Below are 22046 nucleotides of genomic sequence, written 5' to 3'. Positions count from 1 at the left end.
GATCCTTCCTGAGCCTTTCCTGCTTCATAAATGGTGACTCCGGTCTTCTCACAGCTCACCCCGGACGCCTAGGGGGTCAATCTTTCTTTTTAACTGATGTATAGTCGACGCACCATGTTATGCTACTTTCAGGTGTACAGCACAGTGATGTGACAGTTTTATATGTTACGTAGTGCTCGCCACGGTAAGGGGGTCACTGTCTGCTAGGGGGCATTCCTGACAAGCGTCCCTCACAACCCCCTTGCAGCGTGTCAGGGAATCCCCTGGACCCACTTTCCCCGCATCCAGGATCCAACCTCTTTCTGCCTCCTTCACTGCCCGCTTTGTCTGAGGTGCCACTGCGTTTCCACAGGACGGGCCTCCCCACTGGTCCCCTGTGCCCCTGATTTGTCACCCTCTGTGCGACAGACAGACAAGAGATTTAAAGGACTGATTCAGGGTCGTCTGGGTGGCTCAGTTAAGCGTCTGACTCTTGGTTTCAGCTCAGATCATGATCTCATGGTTCGTGGGATGGAACCCCACATCAGGCCCTGTGCTGACAGCGAGGAGCCTGCTTGGGGTTCTCTCCCTCTCCCTCTGCCCTTCCCCATCCCCCTTGCCCCTCCCCAATCCCTGGACACACACACACTCTCTCTCTCTCTCTCAAAATAAATAAATAAATAAATAAATAAATAAATCAACATTAAAAAAAATAAAACTCTAATTCACATGAGATAACTCTCTTTTTCGAACCTTCTAGGCTTTTCTTCTCATCCAGAATAAAATCCAAAGTCCTTACCGGGGTCTTCAAGGTAAGGGAGACATGAGGTCGAAGGGCACTGTGACCACACCTCTCATGTCTCTTCCTCTGGCTTAGTCTGCTCCCAACACACTGGCCCCCAACCCTTCCTCACTGAGCACAGCGAGTACTCTCCCACCTTACTGTCACATGCTGTTCCCTGTGCATGGGGTGCTCTGTCCCCCCAAATCCACATGACCTGTTCCCCCATTCCTTCTGACCTCTGCTCAGAGATCACCTTGTCAGAGAGGTCTTCCTCATCATTCTTGATTTCCTTATGCTGCTTCCTCACACCCCCATCTATTTGATTATGCATATTTACTTGTTATTTACATATTATCGGTCTCCCTCTGCTGTAATGTTAGCGTCCTGAAGCCGCAGACTTTCTTTTGGGTTTATTGCTGTCTCTTCAGCGCCAGAAACAGTATCTGGCACGTAGTAGCTGCTCCATAAAAGTCTCTTAAATAAATGACTAAGATTTCAGTAATGCTTTGTTGAACAAATGAAATAAATGTCTCTTCCATCTGTTGGGCACTAAAATAGGCTGGAAAGCATAGAAGTAAAGAAAAGAATTCCTTCTTCTGGGACCCTCCATTCTAATGGAAGAGTCAAATATGTAAACAGTGAGCTATGAGAGAGGACAGAACTGACTGAGTAGATACTGTTTAAAAATGCAATTCAGGGGTGCCTGGGTGGCTCAGTCGGTTAAGCTTCCAACTTCGGCTCAGATCATGATCTCACTGTTTTTGGGTTTGAGCCCCGCATCGGGCTCTGTGCTAACGGCCTGGAGCCTGGAGCCTCCTTCAAATTCTGTGTCTCCCCCTCTGTCTGACCCTCCATGCTCATACTCTGTCTCTCTCTCTCAGTAATAAACAAAAACGTTTAAAAAAAATTTAAAAATGCAATTCAACTGAATAAATGTGCTCAATGATTCATGAATCGGGCAGCATCCCATCTAGCAAGTAGACAGGGGCTCCTCCAAGCTGCACAAAACTGGAGGCGTTTGGGGCGCCTGGGTGGCTTAGTCGGTTAAGCGTCCGATTTTCGCTTAGGTCATGATCTCGCGGTTCATGGGTTCGAGCCCTGCATCAGGCTCTGTGCTGACTGCCAGCTCAGAGCCTGGAGCCTATTTCAGAGTCTGTATCTCCCTCTCTCTCTGACCCTCCCCTGCTCATGCTATCTCTCTCTCCTAGGAAAAAAAAAAAAAAAACTGAAGGCGTTTATCGGCAGAAGGGAGTGGGAAAAGGACATTTCTAGCAAAGACTGGATTGGTTCAGGCAAGATCTCCTTCCTTTGGGAAAAGGCTGGGGTCTACCACACAGATTACCTCACTAGTGCTAACAAGCTTATTCCAGATTGACTGGTTACAGGTCAGATTCCTGGGAGGGCTGAAACTGAAACTAGGCTAGGTATTACATCTTGGTTTCCTGATGTGAGGCTTAGCACAAGTGACTCCATTGTGGCTTACCAATGAGAAAAACAGCAGCAAGCCCAAGGGAAGGAGGTTAGCTAACATTTACAGAGAACTTGGGTGTGCCAAGCTGGGGTGTGCTCTGACACCAACCAATTCTCCACTGGATGTCCCACAATTTAATTCCATTTTGACACTGATGACGCAGAGTCAGTGCAATCCCCACAGGTTAAGGGCTCAGTCCCCCCACTTCAGATGTCAGCTGGGAGTCTCGGGCTGCCCATACTTGTGACTGACTGTTAAGTCAGAGCTGCCCATGACCTCTTCTTCAGTTTCGGTCACTTGCTAGTATGGCTCTCAGGACTCGGGGAAACACTTTACTTACCTTTGCTGGTTAATTTTTAAGGATGCATCTCAGGAACAGCCAAATGGGAGAGATGCACAGGACAAGGTACAGGGAGAGGGGACAAAGTTTCCATGTGGCCCTCCCAGCATCTTGCTGTGTTCACCAACCTGGAGGCACTCTCAGTCTCATTGCTGGAGTTTTTTGTTTTTTTTTTTTAAGTTTATTTGTTTTGAGACAGAAAGTACAAGTGGGAAAAGGATGGAGAGAGAGGAAACAAAAACCCAAGCAGGCTTTGCACCACCAGCACAGCGCCTGATGCGGGGCTTGAACTCACAAACCATGACCTGAGCTGAGGTCGGACACTTAACTGACTGAGCCACCCAGACGCCTCTCATTGTTGGAGTTTTTATAGGCCTCAATCTCCAGTGCCCCTACCCCTTTCCCAGAGGCAGAGGCCAGTGGCACTGAAATGTCCAACCCTCTAGCCACTAGTTCTTTCTGGTGACAGTCCCCATCCCCCATCTGGAGGCTGCTTCAGCGTCCCACCCTCAGTCAGTCATTAGCATAAATGCTGGTGTGATCCAAGAGGCTCCTTATGAATAAGGAAAGACACTCCTATCCCTGAGGAAAGGCCAAGGGTTTGAGGAGCTCAGGGTCAGGAACCAGGATGAAGGCCAAGTATATTTTTGGATTGTACCACACAGGCATCACTTATACACAATCGACATCATCATTACAATTCTCTAAAGTAAATACTATTTTTATCCCCCCATTTTGCAGATGAGAAAACTGAGGCTTAGGTAAATTAAGTGATTTGCCCCAAGTCACATGATCCATAAAATAGACAGCCAGGATTTAAATCCAGCTGCAGAACCCATGCTGTTTGTCACTGTTCTCAAAATGCAGGAGCCAGTCCATCATCTGAGAGAATGTGAATAGATTTTACTTTAAAGGGTGAGTCCAGGAGTACCTCAGTAGCTCAGTCGGTTAAGCGTCCGACTTCGGCTCCAGTCATGATCTCACGGTTCGTGGGTTTGAGCTCGCCGTAGGGCTCTGTGCTGATGGCTCAGAGCCTGGAGCCTGCTTCGGATTGTCTCCCTCTCTCTCAGCCCCTCCCCCACTCACACTCTGTCTCTCTCTCTCTCTCTCAAAAATGAATAAATGTTAAAAAATATTAAAAATAAAAGGGTGAGTCCAATTTTAATAGAGACAGAGATCATGACCACTTCCTGCGGGAATGCCTAAATTGCACACAGGTACCTGCAGTGTGGTAACATCTGATCCCGAAAGGGAAGCCTTTGCAGGCCCAAGTATTTATCTGGGTAGCTTCTCACAAGTCTTATTCATTCCTTCTGGCTGAGGCACGAGCACTTCCGTGTCATGAATACTCCGTGTGATGTTCCATCAGGCCAGGCAGCTCAGCCCAGTCTCCAGAGGAAGGACAGCAAAGAGGACAGAGAGCCCAGAGGCCTGCCCGGCACAGCCCTCCTGGGAGGGAGGTGAGAGACTGGGGGTGTCACTGCTCTGTGCCTCCATTGCGCCTGTCCAAGCTAGTGGAGCCCTGGAGAAACGTCACACTTGCACTATTGACCCAGTTATGGGCCATTATCTCATGCACTGTTGCCCTGGGTCTGTGTTGGGATCCTGCCTCTGAAAGGCAACAAGGCACAGAGGGAGTTAGAAAACCCAAGAATTCAAAGGTGAACATCCAGGATGGGGTCCCCACACAGTGGAGGTGAGGACAGAGCTGGGAGCATTAGCTCCTACCGGAGTCTACACATGTTACAGTCTCTACTCACCTCTAACTCTTCTAGCTGAGCAGTGAGACTGCTTTGGACAGTTTCTACCTTCCCTGACTCTGTTAGACTAAGAGAGAGGTCCTGGGTCTACTACCAGCTATGGTTTAGGAATGAAATCTATAGAGGTTCAGCTCTGAAAGGGTCAGGGAATCAAAATGAGGAAACCTCACGGGAAGCAAAATGTGGGAGCAATCAGTGAGAGCCCTTCTCCTCCCCAGAAATTACAGAGCATGGTGGTGTAAAATTTGGACTCTGGAGCCCAGAGTGCCTGGGTTCAAATCCTATTTCTACTACTACCATCCTATTTCTTACTTACTAGCTTGTACCCTTTGGACTACTAAGGTGCCTCTCCATGCCTCAGCTCTCTGCTAAAAGAGCCATCCTCACCATGTTGGGAAGACTAAAGGAGCTAATTCTTGCAAAATGTAGTCAACAAGTGTCTGGCCCATAATTAGCACTCAGGAGATGTTAGCTCTCCTTCTGTGCAGGTCCCCCTGTGGTGGCTCTGGTCTGCTCCACTCTCGGATGGAGGGGATGCTGACCGTCACCCCATCTTCCACTCTCAGCTGCTCTAAATAAAGGGGTTGGTCTCCCATGGGGTCAGAGGCCCCAGCTACCCTTTGATAAGGAGGGCTGGATCAGCATCGGAGCTGGGGGCACAGAGAGACTGGCTAGCAGCTAGAACCTAGCAAAGGCAAATGTCTTTTGAAAGCAACAAAGCAGATGTGAGCCCGAATAATTATGGTTTAGTAGAGTCAAGTGGGTTACACATCTCCCCCAAACTGGACTGAAACTTTGGATAAGCCCCCCGTCTCTTCCTTCAGTAAGATCAATTCAACCTCCTCTCTATTCTCATGGTACCTTATCCCTGCCCCATTAAAGAGTTTATCACATGATCCGGGTGTACTGAATTGGCCAAACTCCCTAGCCAGATTTCTGGAGATGGGGACTGTTTGAGATCTCCTTCTGTCCCAAACAAACTTCAAACCAAAAAGATGTTCATGTAGGCCACTCCTTCAAATCCCCAGCCCTGGCCCTTTACTGCTCATGACTCAGTTTCCTCATCCACGCTTGTAAAATGGGAAGATAACTCCCGCCCCATTCACCTCCTCTGGGAGGGTATAGATGCCAAACAGGACAGGACAGTGGTTTATAAATGTCTCCACGAGGCACCTCGTTCCCACCTGTGGGGAAGCGTTGCTTCATTAAATGTCATTTGGCCTCTGTGCAGCCCCAGGGAGTTCATGTCACAGTGCAACTCCTGTCCAGGCTTTGGATTGTCTTCATTTAGCAAAAAGAATCGACGAAAAAGCTGTGTGATCAAGGCCCGAGGCCTGTCCGCCTTCTCTCTGAGAAGTTTTCCTTGCCCGGGAGCAGGAGAGTCGAATGGCAGACCCTGCCTGTGGTCGTGGCTCCTACTCACCCTTCCAAAGGAATGCAGTCTCAGCCTGCCTGCCTGCCGAGGGCTCCTGCTAGGGAGTCCATTCCGCTTCTCTCTGACTCCATTTGCAATCACTATTTATTTATCTTTGCAAGTTGAAGGAACCAGAGCCTGCAGCCTGGAGAGACTGGAGGAGCCAGAGAGGGAAAGTGAAGAAGCCAGTGTCTGGGCCCAGGGTCTGCCGCTGAGGGCCAGGGGAGAAGGCACTTGCCTGTAAAGAGAGGTGGGAGACTCGCGGAAAGGCTCCAGGGCTGGAAAATGTACCACACACACCAACAGGGCCAAGACAACAGAAAGAAGATGCTCTAGTAAGTGGCAGATAAGGCCACTTTGTGGGGAGACAGGGAGCAGACGCACTCCTCACTTCCCTTTGCCCTCCGAGTCCAACCCCATTCCCAGCTTGCATTAGGGTGCATCTAAGGCCCTTGGTCAACTTTCATTTCCTTTTTTTTTTTTTAATGTTTTATTTATTTCTGAGAGAGAGAGAGCGTGAGTAGGGGAGGGTCAGAGAGAGAGGGAGACACAGAATCTGAAACAGGCTCCAGGCTCTGAGCTGACTGTCAGTACAGAGACCGATGCAGGGCTCGAATCCATGAACCGCAAGATCATGACCTGAGCTGAAGTCGGACGCTTAACCGACTGAGCCACCCAGGCACCCCTCAACTTTCATTTCCATACCCGGTTGTCAAGGTCAGACAGTACCCAAAGCCACCCGCCCCCTGCCTGTGGAAATGCCATTCAAATGCCACAGCTGACATTCATAAACTAAGGGGCAGGGAAAGCCCGATTTTGACCGCAGAGATTATATACTCCAGGATATTAGAGGCTGTGTCCAAAATCAAATAGAGCTGTCTAGAATGAGGCTCTCCTGACTCACAGTGCAGTGCTCTTTCCACACCCTGATAGGATCCCTGCTTTTTCTCTTCCCATTTCCCTCATTCCCAACACCTCCCAAACACACACGCGTGACCCCCCCCCACCCATAGGAGGCCAGATCTAGCCTGTTGCCTTGACCTTTGACCCCTCCTTGGCTGAGTGACATGCACCCCCCGCTGGGTGAGGTCACCGGCAGCAGAGGAGGGTCTGAGCCTCCTAGGTCTGTGGGAGGGAGAGCCGGCTTCTAGACTAGCCCATCAGGTCAGGGGCCAAGGGAAGCCGAGTCTCAGCAACCCCAGGACAGTGAACGAAGTTCATTCACAATGCCAAACAGCACCAGATATCTCCTGCCAAACCCGCAGGTCCATGAAAGACCCAGAACAGGGGGGTGCGGGCGGAATGAGCTTGAGCGAGCGAGGGTTTTGTGGAAAGTGACGGTGGTTGACTTTGAGGTCTGAGATGGGTTGTGGAGAGGAAGAGCCCTGGCCCGGAGCAGAGTGGCGGGAGGGAAAGAGTCTAGGCTCGGGGCGGGTTTGCGGGACAAACGGGGCCTCCAGGCGGCCGGCCCGCTCTCGCTCGCAGCGGCCTGGCTGCGTGTCGGGAGGCGCTAGGGCCCCGCGGACGGGCGAGCCGGCGAGGGGAGGGCGCCCTCTCTGGAGGGCGGGCGGGGGCCGGCGGCGGCGGGAGCGGCGCCGCGCAGGAGCTGCCTCCATCCATGGCACGGAGCGGCGGCGGCGGCGGCGGCAGCAGGAGCCCGGCGCGATCCGCTAGGTCCCAGCCCGGCAAGAAGGCAGCAGGCGTCGCGGAGCGGCCCGGCCTCGGCCGGCCCGGGAGCGCGGCGCAGAGGCTCGGGCCGCGCCGCCGGGGGCCGCCCGCGCCGCGCTGACAGCCGCGCCCGCGTCCTCCCCGCCGGGGCGCTCGCCGGACATGCCCCCGGGGCGCGGCGGCGGGGACCCCGGGGCTTGCCTCCGCCCAGGGCCCCCCGCCCCGCCCTCGGACGCCCCGGGCCCCCGCTGAGCACGCCTCCCGCAAGCCCGGGTCCCTGTGGCCGGCGCGCAGACGGGCCCCAGCGCTGTGGGTGCCCGCGGGGCGATGGGCTGATGGGCGCCGCGGGACGCAGGATGCGGGGGGCGCCAGCGCGCCTGCTGCTGCCGCTGCTGCCGTGGCTACTGCTCCTGGCGCCCGAGAGCCGGGGCGCGCCCGGCTGCCCCGTGCCCATCCGCAGCTGCAAATGCTCGGGGGAGCGGCCCAAGGGGCTAAGCGGCGGCGCCCCCAACCCGGCGCGCAGGAGGGTGGTGTGCGGCGGCGGGGACCTCCCGGAGCCTCCCGAGCCCGGCCTCCTGCCTAACGGCACCGTTACCCTGTGAGTACCCTACTCGGCCAGCCCCAGCCCCGACGAGGGCGAGAAGGAAGACGGGACGGGAGGGGCGGGAAGAGGGGGACGGGGACTTTGCCGCCACTTCAGACTTTAGGACAGGCCTGCGTCCAGGCGCCGAGAAGGGAGGCTTGGAGAAGAAGTACGGGAAGGATTGGAGCTCCGGGGTGTGGAGTGAGGAGGGGACTTCGGGGGGCGGCTGCGCCCCAGAGAGAGGGACCGCGGGCGCCCACTCACCTGTACAGGTGAAGGGAATGCGCGCTGGCGGGACGCCCACGCCCCTCGACTTTCCAGTCTGGGCTGGTGGTGTTGCAGACTTCGGTGACCTGAGGTGGGAGGGCTGGGGGAAGCCTCAGGAAAGATCGACGCCCGCGGCCCAGGAGGTGGCTGTGGTCGTCACCTCGGCGGACGCGTCCCCGGCCGGGCTGGAGGAATTTCCCGGGTTCACCCCGCGGGCCTGGCTCCTCCAGTGAGGGGACACCCCCACCCCCACCCCCGAGCCTGCCAGCCCGTCTTCCAGCCATGTCTCCGCAAGGCAGGCGGGAGGGAGGGCTCGGAAGATCTGTCCTTGGGATTGCGGCACTTCTGGCCTGAGACCCCGGCGTCCCCGTCGCTCTCGGGCCCCTCTCCCTCCGCGGGCGTGGGTGAAGTGAGCTGTGCGCCGGCTCCTGCATCCCACCCTCCTCTTTACCTCCCCTGGGTATAACACGAGCTGTAGCTGTTAATCGATTGACTTCTTCGCTCCAAGACTGCGAAGAAAGAACCCTGGCTGAGGGGAAGGCGGCTGCCTCCCAGCCTCTTTCCGTCATCCCGTTTCCTTTCTCAGCCAGGGCTCTACTGAGCCCTCACTTTGCTGGCTACGAGCGCGGCTCGAACCACGCACGACCCGATCCCAAGCCTCCCTGATGGGGGCCTGAAGCCCCCACAACCTCAGGGGAATTAGCGACCCTGACCCGCCGTGGCGACTTCCTGCCCTGACCACGTGCTCCCAGCTCCACGCACGTCGTGGAGTGGAGGGTCCGGCCCTAGATGCGGCCCATGCCTTTCCTGTCCCGGACCCAACCTGCATGTGCTTCTCCTTTCCTGTCTTCCTGACCCCAGTGGCAACGGCTTCCCCGCCGCCCCTTGCCCAGAGTTGGGACTGGCTCACGGTCTATCCTGATTGTGTCCAGAACAATACAGTAATGCCTCTGGTTGGGTGAGTTCAGAGGCTGCCGGCTTCCTGACAGGACACGACTGGTCAGCCTCTGACGTTGGCTGGCTGGCCTGCATTTTCCCCAGCTGGGGTGTGTGTGTGTGTGTGTGTGTGCGGGCGCGCGAGCGTGCATTAGGGGGAGTGGAGGCAATGTGTCCGCTGGCTCCCACATCTCAGCAGCTCTGGGATATGGCCATGGCCTGAGAAGGCAGCCCTGACTGCTCATTCCTGGTCTCTTTGATTGTCCACTGGTGTTGAAGGGTCCAGACAGGCCTGGGCATTCCCCAGCCCACTCAGCTCTGGAGGAGAAAAATGCTTGCTGTGTGGAATGGTGGGGCGGGTGTCTGTGTAAGTCCCCGCTGGGCAGTTCAAGAGAGGGCTGTGTGTGTGTGTGTGTGTGTGTGTGTGTGTGTGTGCTTGACCTTGTGGCTGTGCTCACACACATATGTGGGACACCATCCCTCTGCATGTCTGCTTGTTGGGATTGGGGAATCCTAATCATACCAAAGGCAGAAAGGGGGGGGGCGGACATTAAAAGGTGGTTTTGCAGTACATCTTAGAATGATTTGGTAACTAATGCTTTCCAGCCATAGCTAATTCCTATCGACGCCACTCCAGGGAGTGAGTACAGCCAGCTCTCGGTGAGAATATATTGTGACAGGGTGGCAGTGAACATGACTGCTAGCTCACCTTCCCATCCCAAACCATCCCCAGAGGAAGGGCCTCTTCTTTGTCCCAGGCCACGGACCTAGCTTCCACAGGAACCGCCCCTGAGCCTGGCTGGATGTCCCCACAGTGATGCCAGGGCAGCTCCTAGAAGCCCCTGAGAGCCCACCAGCCCATCAGCCTGGAGTGTGACAGCCAATGGACACATTTCTTAGGCTCTGCCTCCAGGCCCCACATAATCCTGATCCTGATTGCTGGGCAGGGATTGTCTTTTCAGGGCTCAGCCCCTCCGGTGTACCCATCCCTTCCCAGCATGCCCCTTGAGGGAAGACAAGAGACAAGGGCCAGGAAGGGGCTTCAGCCTGGCAGCAAAGCAAGAGACTAAGCTTGGAAACCTTCTCCACACCCTCCCAAATGCCTCCTCCTTGCAATTTTTGTTTCCTCTCACCTTTTTGCCTGTCACCTGGTGCAATTTTTGCAACATGACTTTACCTCCCTCCTCCCCTGTTTCCCTCCAGAATGGGCCACCAGGTCCCAGTCCCCCTCACACCTCACCCTGCTCAGGGGACCCGGGGACCCCCTCCCCCTTGGGAAGCCTGGTAGACACCAATGCTGGGATTATTCAGGCAAAGAAAGTGCTAGATCAGGTGCCTGTCTGCAAGGAGCCTCCTGTCTCTGCTCAGAGAAAGCTTGCAGGCAGTTCTGAGGCAATTCCGTGCACAGTCCTGTCTACCTCACGGAAAACCCTTCCACCTCCACCCTATTATCTTCTGCCTTCTGTTTTTGTGGACTGCTTTTTTCCCTTCTAATGGATTTTCATGCACAGTTTTCCGGGAAAGCAGGACTCTTGGCTTCCTTCCCGATCCATCTGTCCCACCCCTCAGCTCAGTCCGCAGGACAGCCGTGGGCACCGAGGCTCCTGTCCAGAGCAGAAGACTTTATGGCTCTCCCCACAGGGGGAAGGTCTCATGGGGGGGGGGGGGGACTTGTTTTAGGGAGAGCCTGGGTGTGGGAGGGAGATGAAGAGCGCTATGAACCCCCCACTCATTCCTGGGCAGCAGCTGATGGGCCTGCCTTCTGCTTCACAGCCCTGAGAGTGAGAGTGAGGGCCAGGGAGGTGAGGAATTCTAGGAAAGCACTGATAATAGATAACTCCAGAAGGAAGTCTCCTGCGAGGACCTTGTAAGACATCTGAGCAGCCCCTCAGAGGATTGCAGCCAACGTCATAAATTCCTAGACCATCTGCATGCACTGAAAAGGCCCTTACAGATCCGCAAATCCAGCCCCTGCGTCTCCATCTTACAGGCTGAGTAAACTGAGGCCAGAATTAGCTGGCTGACTCCTCTTACATTCCTCTCAGGTGAGGGACTCACTGCTCACCTGGCTGGATTTGGGACCCAATGAACCCAAAAGCTGCTTTAAAAAAATACCCAGATCCTTCCCAGCAGAACCTAGGCCCTTTTGACCTGGGAACATTCCATGGCTGGGTGGGAAGGGGGCGGGCGCGGGACTGGCCACTCTGGATTCTCCCAGGACCCACACACCCCCTCCGCTCCACCTCCCGTTTCTGTGGCAGGGGGTTGCCCACCACATCAGCAGCCCGCATGGGAGAGAAGGGACATTTGCCATTCAGATGCACCTAATGGTGGCTGGGTCCTTTTGCTGTGGGTTTGGTGGTCTTTGGAGCAGCATGGGGGAAGGGGAGTCCCCTTCCTATGAGTTCCCACAGCCTCAGGAACATGGTTCTTGAACACAGATCTCCCTCTGAAGCCCCAGCTCTGGACTGGGCCCTCGCCCTCAGTGTCCCCCACCCGGGCCACCAAGATCCAGTTAGGGGAGTCTGGGGCAGAGTGTGCCACCGGCAGCGGCAGCGCACAGAGCCTAAGGGGAGTGAAAGATGCTGGCTGGAGGGGCGGGCCCTTGCCAGCTTCCCCACCCCCTTCTCTTCCACCCTCTTTCCCCCATATGGTTCTCATAAGGTCTGGGCTCAGAGACAGCAGCCAGAGGAAGTGGCTGTGTACAGAGAGCTTTTGTGAGGGAGAGGAGGGGGAGGGGGAGAGAGAGCGGAGGGAAAGAAGGAAAGAAAAGAGGGAAGAGGCTGGGGGCTGAAGGTGGGAGGAAGCTGGAAGACCCCAGCACACTACCTTCCCCTCCCCATGCGGGGTCTCAGGGGTCTCAGCCGCAGGGTCTCAGCCACACTAAGCCCATGTGGGCTCCTGACCCCGCCTGTCTGAAATGAGGGGCCCAGAAGAAATCCAAGCTCCCCTCTGACTCTCCAGCTACCTGCCGGAGAAGCAGGTCTTTGGAGACTCTTGCCCTTAGGTCTCCCGTGAAGGACTTGAGGGTCCCTGCTCCCATCTCAGGGCAAGCACTGGGCAGAGACCAGAGCCCTCTGGGGGTTTGCTGGTTGAGTCCTCATTTCGCTGATGAGACTGGAGAGGCCACCGCACTGAGCTCCCAAGACAACCCCTATAATTCAGCAGCCCAGTGGCTCCAGGACCCAGAATGGGTAATTTGGCCTGAACTATTCAGAACATGTGCATGAACCCAGCTACTCCTGATCCCCAAGGAGGCCCCTTCCCACTGACTACCATGGATCATCCTTCTGTGCTGGGGGGACGGGGTGGTGGTCAATCCCTAGTCGTGGGGGTGAGTCTGAGAATTTACCCCAAAGGCACAGGCAAACCAGTGTAATTTGAACCTGACCATAAATTGACCCTTAAATTGGGGGTCATGTTTTGAAAGGGAGAGAGTTTCCAAGTTTATGCTGCATGAGAATCATTGGGATAAGAACCCTTTCCTGAGGGAGAGAAAGTTCCAACCACCTCTGAGTTGATCCCTGCCCTTCCATTCAGTGGACTCTCCTCTCCAAAGCCCAGAGAGGGGAGGTGCATTCCCCAAAGCCACACAGCCTGGACCAGTACCCCTCACTCCCTCATAACCCTGAGCTATAGACCGCCCCACTCCTCCCTGGGACCAGACAGAGAGCAGGGGAGAAGAGGGGAGGGAAATAGCCCTGGGCTGAGGAACTAGAAGGAAAGTCCGGTAACTGCTAGGAAGGGGCTGCTTGGAGGGGCTGTTTATTTTCATTCCCCCAGCCCAGCCGCTCTGTTCTATTTAGAGCTCAGACACTGACAGGACAAAGCTGCCTCCTCCCCTTCCTCCCTCCTCTGGCGGGCCCCCATCCTTCCCAAACTCCAGAACATTCCTTTGCTTTTAGGACTGGGTGATGGGGGTGGGGGAACAGAGAAACTGTGGAGTGTAGCTAAGTCAGGCAACCTCTGAGGACCCAGCTTCCCCAGCCCTGCGGAGTGGGGAGCGGCGGGATGGGGGGAGCAGAGGGGTGTGCAAGATGGATGGGGCCAGGTGAGGGGCAGGGGAACCAATCTGTCACAGAGGGGCAGGGAACAGGGTGGAGAGAAGTCTGAGGAGGGAGGTGCGGCCGCCTGAACGTGAGGGGCCAGACATCTCCCAGCTGGAAAGAGAAGGGAAGGTCTGAGAGCTGCGGCCCCCACCCACCCGGGGCTCTTTGCCTGCTGGGAACCGTGTGGTGAGGCAGAAACTTTAGACTTTAGGCTTCAGGAGACTCGGTATCCAGAATGGGAAAAACCATCAAATATAAGGAGTGGGAGTCTTCAGTTGAGACCTTTCTTTTACTGAGCAGAAACCCCCAGAGAGGGGCTGACCTGCCCGAGATCACACAGCTTCTAGCCAGACCCAGGGTACCTGCTCTCAGTCTCTCTCCATAGTGACAAATCAGGACCTCGTCTCCAGGGACCAGGCAGAGGAGATAGACTCACTCATCAGCTTCCTCTTCATGGACACATGAGCCAGGGTAAAGGGGTACATAGTAGCCTAACAAATACCTGTGTACTTAGGGGACCTCTGTACAAAATCTCTGCACATGGTATTTGAAATCAGATGGACCCAGGGATGCCGCCAAAGCATCCTTCCTGCTCTTTCTCCCCCTCTCTTGCACCAAGCACAGCACAGCTTCAGCATGACCTATGGGGGGTGGTGGGTAAGCCGGCAAGAGTGAGCTCCGCCCCAAACTGAGCGGGTCGGGGGCGGGGCAGGGCAGGGGTTGGGGAGGGGAGTGGAGAAAGGAGGAAACCAGGGTTCAGCGTGAACCCTGTCCATCGACCACCCCCACATTTCCCTGGAGCTCTGCCTCTCCAGATACCCATCCATTCATTCAGCCAACGCCTGCTGTTGACCAGCCCGGCGCCAGTGCCTGCTCTCTGACCTCAGGGGCCTTACAGTCTCATCTTGGAGATTGGGTACAGGCTCACAAAGCAGGACAGGATCAGGGCCTCAGGGCTCCCAAGGAAAACTTCTGGGGTAGAAAGATTAAAGGACAAATTTATACTTGGACTTTAAAAAAAAATGACTCATTACAAATTGATCCTTTCAGGTTTATTTGTATTTGAAAAGAAATCTACTTTCTTCACCTAAAACTATGCCCCACCACACCCCTACCCCAGGCTGAGATTTAGGCTGTGTTTGGAGAAGCACTGAAGGTGGACTGGGAGTAACTTCCGAGCTTCCTCAAATCAAGTGGACACATGCACACAAACATTCCGTCCTGACACATGTCCATCCCCCTGCCATGAACGGGTTGTAGACACCATGTCTCATCGATGTGTGTAGTACAGTTGTGTTACACAGGGCTGAGCACACAATAGGCGTTAGTGTAGATGTGAAGACTAAATGAATGGCTAGGTGTGAGTGATTACAGCAGACTCGATTCCTTATGTGCAAGCTAGGGTGCCCGGGCCCCCAGACCCCCATGAAGGCACACGTACCACCCACCACAAACACCTGTCATACCTTTTCTCCGGTTAGTCCACCCATGCCTGCCCCCGACCACGAGGGGGTGCCCCTGTAGAGAGGGTAGGTTAGAGAAAAGGAGACAAGAAGGCCCCATGCATAGGGGCCATTCCAAGACTCTCTTCTTTCCCGACCTTGACCTCAGGCCCTTGTGTGGACATTTTAGCATCAAGGCTGAGATCAGAGACCATATCCAGACAGAACCCCCTATAGCCTGAGAGAGCAAGGTCCTACCTGGGTCTCCTTCCAATCAGATGTTCGGGGCTGCCTGGACAGGCTTTCAGCCAAGGGAAGGGATGGCAGGAAGTTCAGGAGCGTTTTCTGTCTTCTCCCACATGCAATCAGGCTGCAATCAGGCGAAATGGACATGAAGGGCCGCCTCAAAGGGAAGGGAAGGGAAACCACAGGAGGGAAGCCTTAGTCCGAGGGTGTCAAGGTAGGGGCTGTGGACCAGAGGCAGTGCCACTTGTGGAGACCCCATTGTCCTATCAGGCAGACTGCAACGCACCCACATCCTTCGTGGAACATAACGATTACCGCTCATCGACAGAGTATGACATCGGGTGGCTATTTAGTTAAGTGTTTGTTAATGTTAATTTCACTTTTTGTAGCATTTATATTTCAGAGGCAGTGATTATTTCTTAGGCTTCAGACATCTTTGTGGGCCCGGGGAGTGCTCAGAGGCCTTGGGCACTGCGCCTGCAGTAGCCGAGAGTCCGGTGTCACTTGATGGTTCAGACTGGCTGTGGGCCTGAGACACCCCCCCTCCCTGATGGTGTCCCTAAGACACTGCCAAGGTGCCAGCAACAGATGTTGGAGACAGGTCGTCCTGAGCCCAGAGGGCCTTGGCTATGGTCTGAATTCCAGGCTCAGACTCTCTGGACAGCATAGATTCCCCAAGTGTCCAGACATGTGGTCCTGGCACGGTGGGGGAGGGGGGTGCTGACATGTATGACTCTTCCTGCACATGAGAGAACAGTCTGGTTCAGGCATGTGTTGGCCCCATGCCCCGCGGAGTGGTGCCCACATGACCCCTACAGGGTCATCTCTGATGTTGGGCCGGGATCTGGCGAGTTCCTGTGGCTGCCCAAAGGCCACAGGGCCTCTCTGTAGACGCCAGTCACTCGCTCCCTTGGCCTCCAGCCTCATTCGTGGTAACTCCGCTTGCTTCTCTTCCCTAAAATAGGACCCTGGCCGGGAGAGAGTTCTGGAATGGACTCAATGTGCCCCCTCTCCTTGGCCAGATTTCAGAGTCTAGGTTAAGAGTACAGGGGACTCCAGGGACTGGCCCCCCTTCCTGTGAAAATGTGACGATGTTGGAGCGGTAGCTTGGGAGTGGGGGAAGGAGGCTGGAGAGGCTGGGTTGGATGTGCCAGAGGTCTGCGAGGCGGGGCTGGCGTGGTTGGGAAGGAAATCCAGCTGGCAGGCCCCCTGTGCTGCTGCGGGGCGAGGGGCTGGTGCAGGCTGAGGAGGTATCTGACCAAGGTGGCTAGGATGGGACCAAACTGGCACCGTGTCTGTGAGGCTGGACTGAACCCAGGGGCCAAGGCTCCTGCCTTCCCTGCCTGATTGCTGAACTGCCCTGCCTGTTTCCATCCCCTGAGACAGCCTAGTGTGGTGGGAGCATTCTTCTTCCCGTTGGAAGAGGCTGTGTGAGTTTTCTTCGACCCCTAGTAAGTGCCAGCTTCCTACCCGCCCGTGACATCACTAATGCCAAGCAGTTTCTGTCCCAAATCACTGGCCTCTCCACTCCACCAGACCCACAGGGGACACCTCCGGAGAACTGAACCAACAGGCACGACGGAAGCCATTCTCTGGACAGTCTGGATCTAAAGAAAAGTCCCTCAGCCCCATCTAGGTTGTAAGGACCAAAAGATCCAATTCTGGGTATTTGGGGACTTAGATCGTACGGATATCTGCCGGAAGTTTGTCCAAGAACTAGAAATATGGCAAGGAGGGGCGCCTGGGTGGCTTAGTCGGTTAAGCGTCCGACTTTCGCTTAGGTCATGATCTCGCGGTTCGTGGGTTCGAGCCCCGTGTCGGGCTCTGTGCTGACTGCCAGCTCAGAGCCTGGAGCCTGTTTCAGAGTCTGTGACTCCCTCTCTCTCTGACCCTCCCCTGCTCACTCTGTCTCTCTCTCTCTCTCCTAGAAATAAATAAAAATATTAAAAAAAAAAAAGAAATATGGCAAGGAGGGGGCCCATTGGGGAGAAAAGGGCAAACCACCATCTGCCAGGTGTCCCTCCTTTTGCGAAGGGCTTATAGAGAGTGGGGGTGGGGGGGATCAGGGACACGTTCTCTGCTGCAAGAAAAGTATCTCATTTCAAGAATTTCTGGGCCCACATTTGCACCAGGCTAGTCAAGCCGGAAGCGTGGGCTGCAGCTGACCCCCACACCTCTCCCCTGCCTCGGGGAGGGGGGGCTGCCAGAGAGGGTTGGGACAGCAAGAGATGAGTTGTTCCTTTTCTGGGCCATAGATTCTGGGGCTGATCAATCCTTTGCTCTGCTCCCCGCCCCCCCTCCCCACTCTCTCTCTCTCTCTTTCTCTCTCACACACAATTTCCACAGTATCTCTCAAGCAACTCAGACTTTGTCCTGGGGAGGTGCTGGCCACGAGGAAACTGGATAAGGTTAAACCACCAGCCACATGTGATTCCTGAGTAACTGTAAGGTGGCTGGTCTGAATTGAGATATGCTGCAACAGTAGAAGGCTCCCAGATTCCAAAGTCTTAGTACCAAAAAAAGAAAAAAAGAAAAAGTCTCATTAATGATTTCGTATATCGATCACATGTCAAAATGCTAACATTTTAATACATTGAGTTAAATAAAATATATTATTAGAATTAATTTTTAAACGATGAAAAAACGTGGTTACTGGAACATTTGAAATTACGCACACAACTCACATTGTACTTCTGTTGACCGGCTCTGGGTTAAAGAACTTGGGGTATGCAAAAAGGTGTTCAAGGGTTAAAGGCTGATGAGACCAAAGAATGTGGGGTGCACCCCAATGCCACCTCTAGACCTGCCTGGACAGGATTCTCAAATTAGGATCCCAGGTTTTAATCTCAGGGAGTTGGAGGATTTTTTTTTAATTTTCTGTTCAGTGATATTTAAACAAAATTCTTTTGCAGATAATTTTGAGATAATTATTAGAAGGTATTTTCACAGCGTAAGATACTCATTTCTAAAGTCAATATTTCTCAAACTAGAATCCTCAGACATATTCTCAGGAAGTAAGAGATTTTGTACTCCCTTTAACAGGTCTCTGCTCAAGTTTGAGAAATATTGTTCTCAGGCTTCCCCCTTCATGAACAGGCTTGTGATAATTCGGCAGCCCCGTTTCTCTCTCCTTCCATACCCTCTCCCTCCCCTGTACCCTCAGCCTTAGCATCCCCTTCCCCACAAACCCAAGGAAGGGGCAGTCCCCGGGGGAGACCTTTGGGGTTCGGGGAGAGGTTGAAACCCATGCCCTTTCTCCACTATTCTTCCTGACACTTCTAAAGTCACTGAGGGGTCCTCTCTCACCTTCTCTGACATTTAATGCAATCTCTAAACCTCAAACTCTGAGCATATGAAGGGAATGAAGAAGAGATGAGGTGAGGTGGCTTTGATTTAAAAGTCACATCATCAAGAGACTGTCACCACTTAGGGAGCCCCCACAGCCCCAGCGGGACCTGAATGAGATTCCTAGAGGCCCTAAGAACTGAACTGACAAGATTATTTATGATTAATAACCACCATGTGTAATGCGATTCAAAAGCATCCTAATCAACCAGGGGCACCTGGGTGGCTCTGTCAGTTAAGTGTCTGACTCTTGGTTTCAGCTCTGTTCATGATCTCCTGGTTTGAGCGTTCAAGCCTGGCATCGGGCTCTGTGCTGACAGTGAGGAGCCTGCTTGGGATTCTCTCTCTCTCTCTCTCTCTCTCTCTCTCTCTCTCTCCTCTCTGCCCCTCCCCTGCTTGCTCTCTCTCTCTCAAAATAAATAAATAAACTTTTTAGAAAAAGTTTTAAAATCACCCTAATCCATAAACTGAGAATAAAGGGGTTGATGTGAGTTCTAATCATTCACATAATGAAAACTGTGATGTACTTTTTGAAATGTCAAGGGTGTGTGTGTGTGTATGAGCCCTTTGGAAACCCAACATCCCCTCCCCCGCAACCCCTTCACATAGTCACTGTTCAGGCCCTGCTAGGAACTGTCACTGTTGGAGGGACAGTTAGGTAGGGACCAGAAGGGTTGGAGGGACCTATCTGGAGAGCAGAGAAGGGAGGGAGCCCCCTTCCACTCTAGCCTCCATCCTGGCTGTTGTCTGTTCTCCACAAGCCTCTTGAAGGTGGAGTAGCTGGAATGTCAGCTGTCTGGGGCCATCTCACCACCTGTCTTGATATATTCACCTACCCACTTCCAGCAAGCTTGGGGGCAGAACTCTTGACAGCTGCTAGCAGCTCTGGTCCCCACCCCCGCCCCCCAAGACCTCCTTCACTGTCTATCCCAGAGGCCGTCCGCTCAAGAGAAGATTCCAGACCTGCACCCGTGGCCTTCCCCTGTCCACCAATAAGAGCAAAGAAGTGAAACCCTTTGTTTCAGCCCCGAGCAGGCAAGAGTTTGGGCTGAGAGGCTCATTAAAGCGTTTTAATAAGCAATTAACTCAAAGGATGAGCCCTTTGGCTGGTCTGGAACTTCCCCCTCCCAGGGAGGGAGTCTGGCAGAGAAAGGCTAAGTGGGTGGGCAGAGTGGGTTTAGTCAGTAGCTTGGGGCCACTCTCCTCCCCGTCTAAATACAAATAAATAAACAGAACTCAGAATGGACAGAAGCGAAGGTCGAGGCCCAGGGCTCCATCAGTTTTCTGTCGAGGCCACGGACAGGCGTAGGGAGGCGAGGGTACTTGGTCCCTCTGAACCGGGGTCCTTCGAGGGCTGGGAACAGTCCCCTTCTGTGAAGTCCTCGGCTCACAGAGTGTTGCCTCAAGGAAGGGCAGCTCCTCCCGCCTGCTTCCATACCTGCTGGACCTCCTGTCCAACCTGCCAGAGCCCTGACCCAATTCAGGCCATCCCCCACCACTCTCCTCCGGATATTGGTCTGGAGGCCTGAGAAGGAGCCCTGGAGGGCGGGAGGAGGGCGCTGTGCCTCAGGTCTGTGGTTCCAAGATGTAAAGGGGCCATCCCAACTTGACAGTAGCTCCGCCCACTTGTATTCAGAGCCGTAAGTCAGATCCGGGCCTTGGGGGGACCCAGGGCAGGTGAAATGTCAGATTTGGGGCTCAGTGGGCTAACCAGCCTGGCTGCACCATTCCCGGCTCTTTCCTATCACCTGGAGCAGGGGCGGGGCTACTGCCCTGCACAACCTTAGGGGCACCATTGATACAGAAAGCAGCCCGGCTGTGCTGGGGAAACCGCATCCCCATCCCCACGCTTTCTGGCTTGTAACAGCACGTTCTCCTGTCTGTGTTCTCCCTGTTCCTTCAGGCTCTTGAGCAACAACAAGATTACTGGGCTCCGGAACGGATCCTTCCTGGGACTGGCCCTGCTGGAGAAGCTGTAAGTGTTGGGGCAAAGTGGGGCAGAGGTGGGGGGTGATGGTCATGGGCAAGAAGTCCTTCCAGGCAGGATGAGGAACACTGGGTGATGAGGGACTTCTTAACCCTAGAATCTGCTGCCTCAGAAGGGCCCAGAGTCAGACCCATGGGACTTGACCACCAGGTGAAGGGTATGATGAGGGACCAGCTCCTTCAGCAGCGAGAAGCAGCCTCACTGGTTTAGGCAAGGATGGGGCTAAGGGAAGTTCATTAACACTCTTTAATGAGCAATTAGCTGTGAGGGCTGAGCCCCTTAGCTGGCCAGATGCCATCTCCCCCCTCCAGCTGGGGGCCCAGCATAAAGGGCTGAGGAGGATTTAGTGTGACTGGGGCCTCTTTCCTTGTCTCCCCCCACCCCAAACAAATCAACAGACAAAGCCCCAAGGGGCTAGCGCCCTGGGCGGAGGGTGGGGAAAGCGGATCCCGTCCAGAAGGCCCCCACCCACACTGCCCTGGTTTGGAGCTGGGGCCGGCCCTGCAGGCCCAGGCAGGCTGGCCTGGGACTCAGGACTGCAAGGACCCTGCTGGCCAGAAAGAACTTTTTTCCCAGAGTTGGGGACCTGACTCCGTCAAGGGCAAGCCACTTAACCTGCCAAACGAGGGGATTAAACCAGCCCCTCTCTCAATTCCCTGTTCAGCTGACCTGCTCCAGGGACCAGAGCCTGTATGACAGCTTTAGGTCCTGCCTCTTCCACAGGCGACCTGGGCCCCCGTCCCTCCTGGAGACTTATCCTTGCTTCTTTCCGCACCGTCGGCACCCTCTCTCCTACCTCCGTTCCCACCCTGCTGGGCACCCCCAATCCAATCCTTCAACAGGGCCCCTGCCCGTCTAGTACCATTTTACCTAACAGGCTTGGAGGATACAGAAGAATCAGGTGGAAGCCTGCTCTCAAAGAGCCAGAGATTACAGTCTAGTGGAGACCATGACATTGCCACGTGTGTTAGAACTAAGCAGGTTGGGGTTTCCATAATGAAGGAGCAACTTCACTGAGAAGCGAGGGCTGGAAAATTCAAGGGCAATTGGGATGCAGTATCTACATGACATGGAATTTAGATCGTTAACCATGACCACGATCTTATGAGATCATCTCTATCACAACCCATTTCACAGGAGAAGGGAAAACCTCTCCTCCAAAGTCCTCAGGGCCATAAGGAAAGCCCCAGGGCCCGGCTGGGTTAGTGGGGGTGGATGGAACAAACCCCTGTTTGGGGTGGAAAGGCAGAGTACGTTCTCTCCGATCTGCAGCATGCCGGGGTGGGACGGGGCCCCAGGATGTTGACCGTGGTGCATGCACACGGCTCCGTGACCAGGTCCCTCTCCCATCTGCTCTGCAGCTCACAGACGGGTGGTCCAGACAAGGGGAGAGAGCTGCCACCAGGCTGCTATTAAAAAGTCTCCTTGGGTACCAACAAATAGGGAAAGCTTTTATCTCCCACACACAATTAAGCATGCGGGAGCTCTGATTCCTGCTCTCAGCCCAGGCTTGGTCTTAGAGGGCTGAGGGGCAGGAAACCACACGCTCCTTCCAGAGATCTTTGGGAGGATGACAAACCACAGCTGCCTCCAGCCTTTTGCCCTGCTCCACCAGATCCGACCACCACCCTGAGCTGGTCTCCCTTCTTAGCTCGAGTGAGCGAGAGCTGCCTTGAGCCTCCCGTGGCCCCACTCACATCCTTCCATCTTTACTCTCTCACTTTATCAAAGACCCACTGGGTAAAAGTCTCCTGTTTCTCGACCTTCAGGCTCAT

General features: G+C 54.5%; 1 protein-coding gene across 1 annotated transcript in view; it reads left to right on the top strand.

Moving 5' to 3' along the window:
* Nucleotides 1–7385: 7385 nt before the first annotated feature.
* The window catches only part of ADGRA2 (adhesion G protein-coupled receptor A2), a 34216-nt gene continuing 19555 nt past the window's right edge, over nucleotides 7386–22046 (top strand). The window contains exons 1-2 of the mRNA XM_039242535.1: nucleotides 7386–8014; nucleotides 20188–20259. Coding sequence (XP_039098466.1) covers nucleotides 7752–8014; nucleotides 20188–20259 — 335 coding nt within the window. The 5' untranslated portion in view covers nucleotides 7386–7751. The remainder of the gene's footprint in view (nucleotides 8015–20187; nucleotides 20260–22046) is intronic.

The sequence above is a fragment of the Hyaena hyaena genome, unplaced genomic scaffold, assembly GCF_003009895.1.
Source record: "Hyaena hyaena isolate Hyena2069 unplaced genomic scaffold, ASM300989v1 scaffold_215, whole genome shotgun sequence".
In the NCBI taxonomy this organism is placed as follows: Eukaryota; Metazoa; Chordata; class Mammalia; order Carnivora; family Hyaenidae; genus Hyaena; species Hyaena hyaena.
The sequence above is the reverse complement of the archived record's forward strand: the minus strand, read 5'-3'. Positions and strand labels throughout refer to the sequence as shown.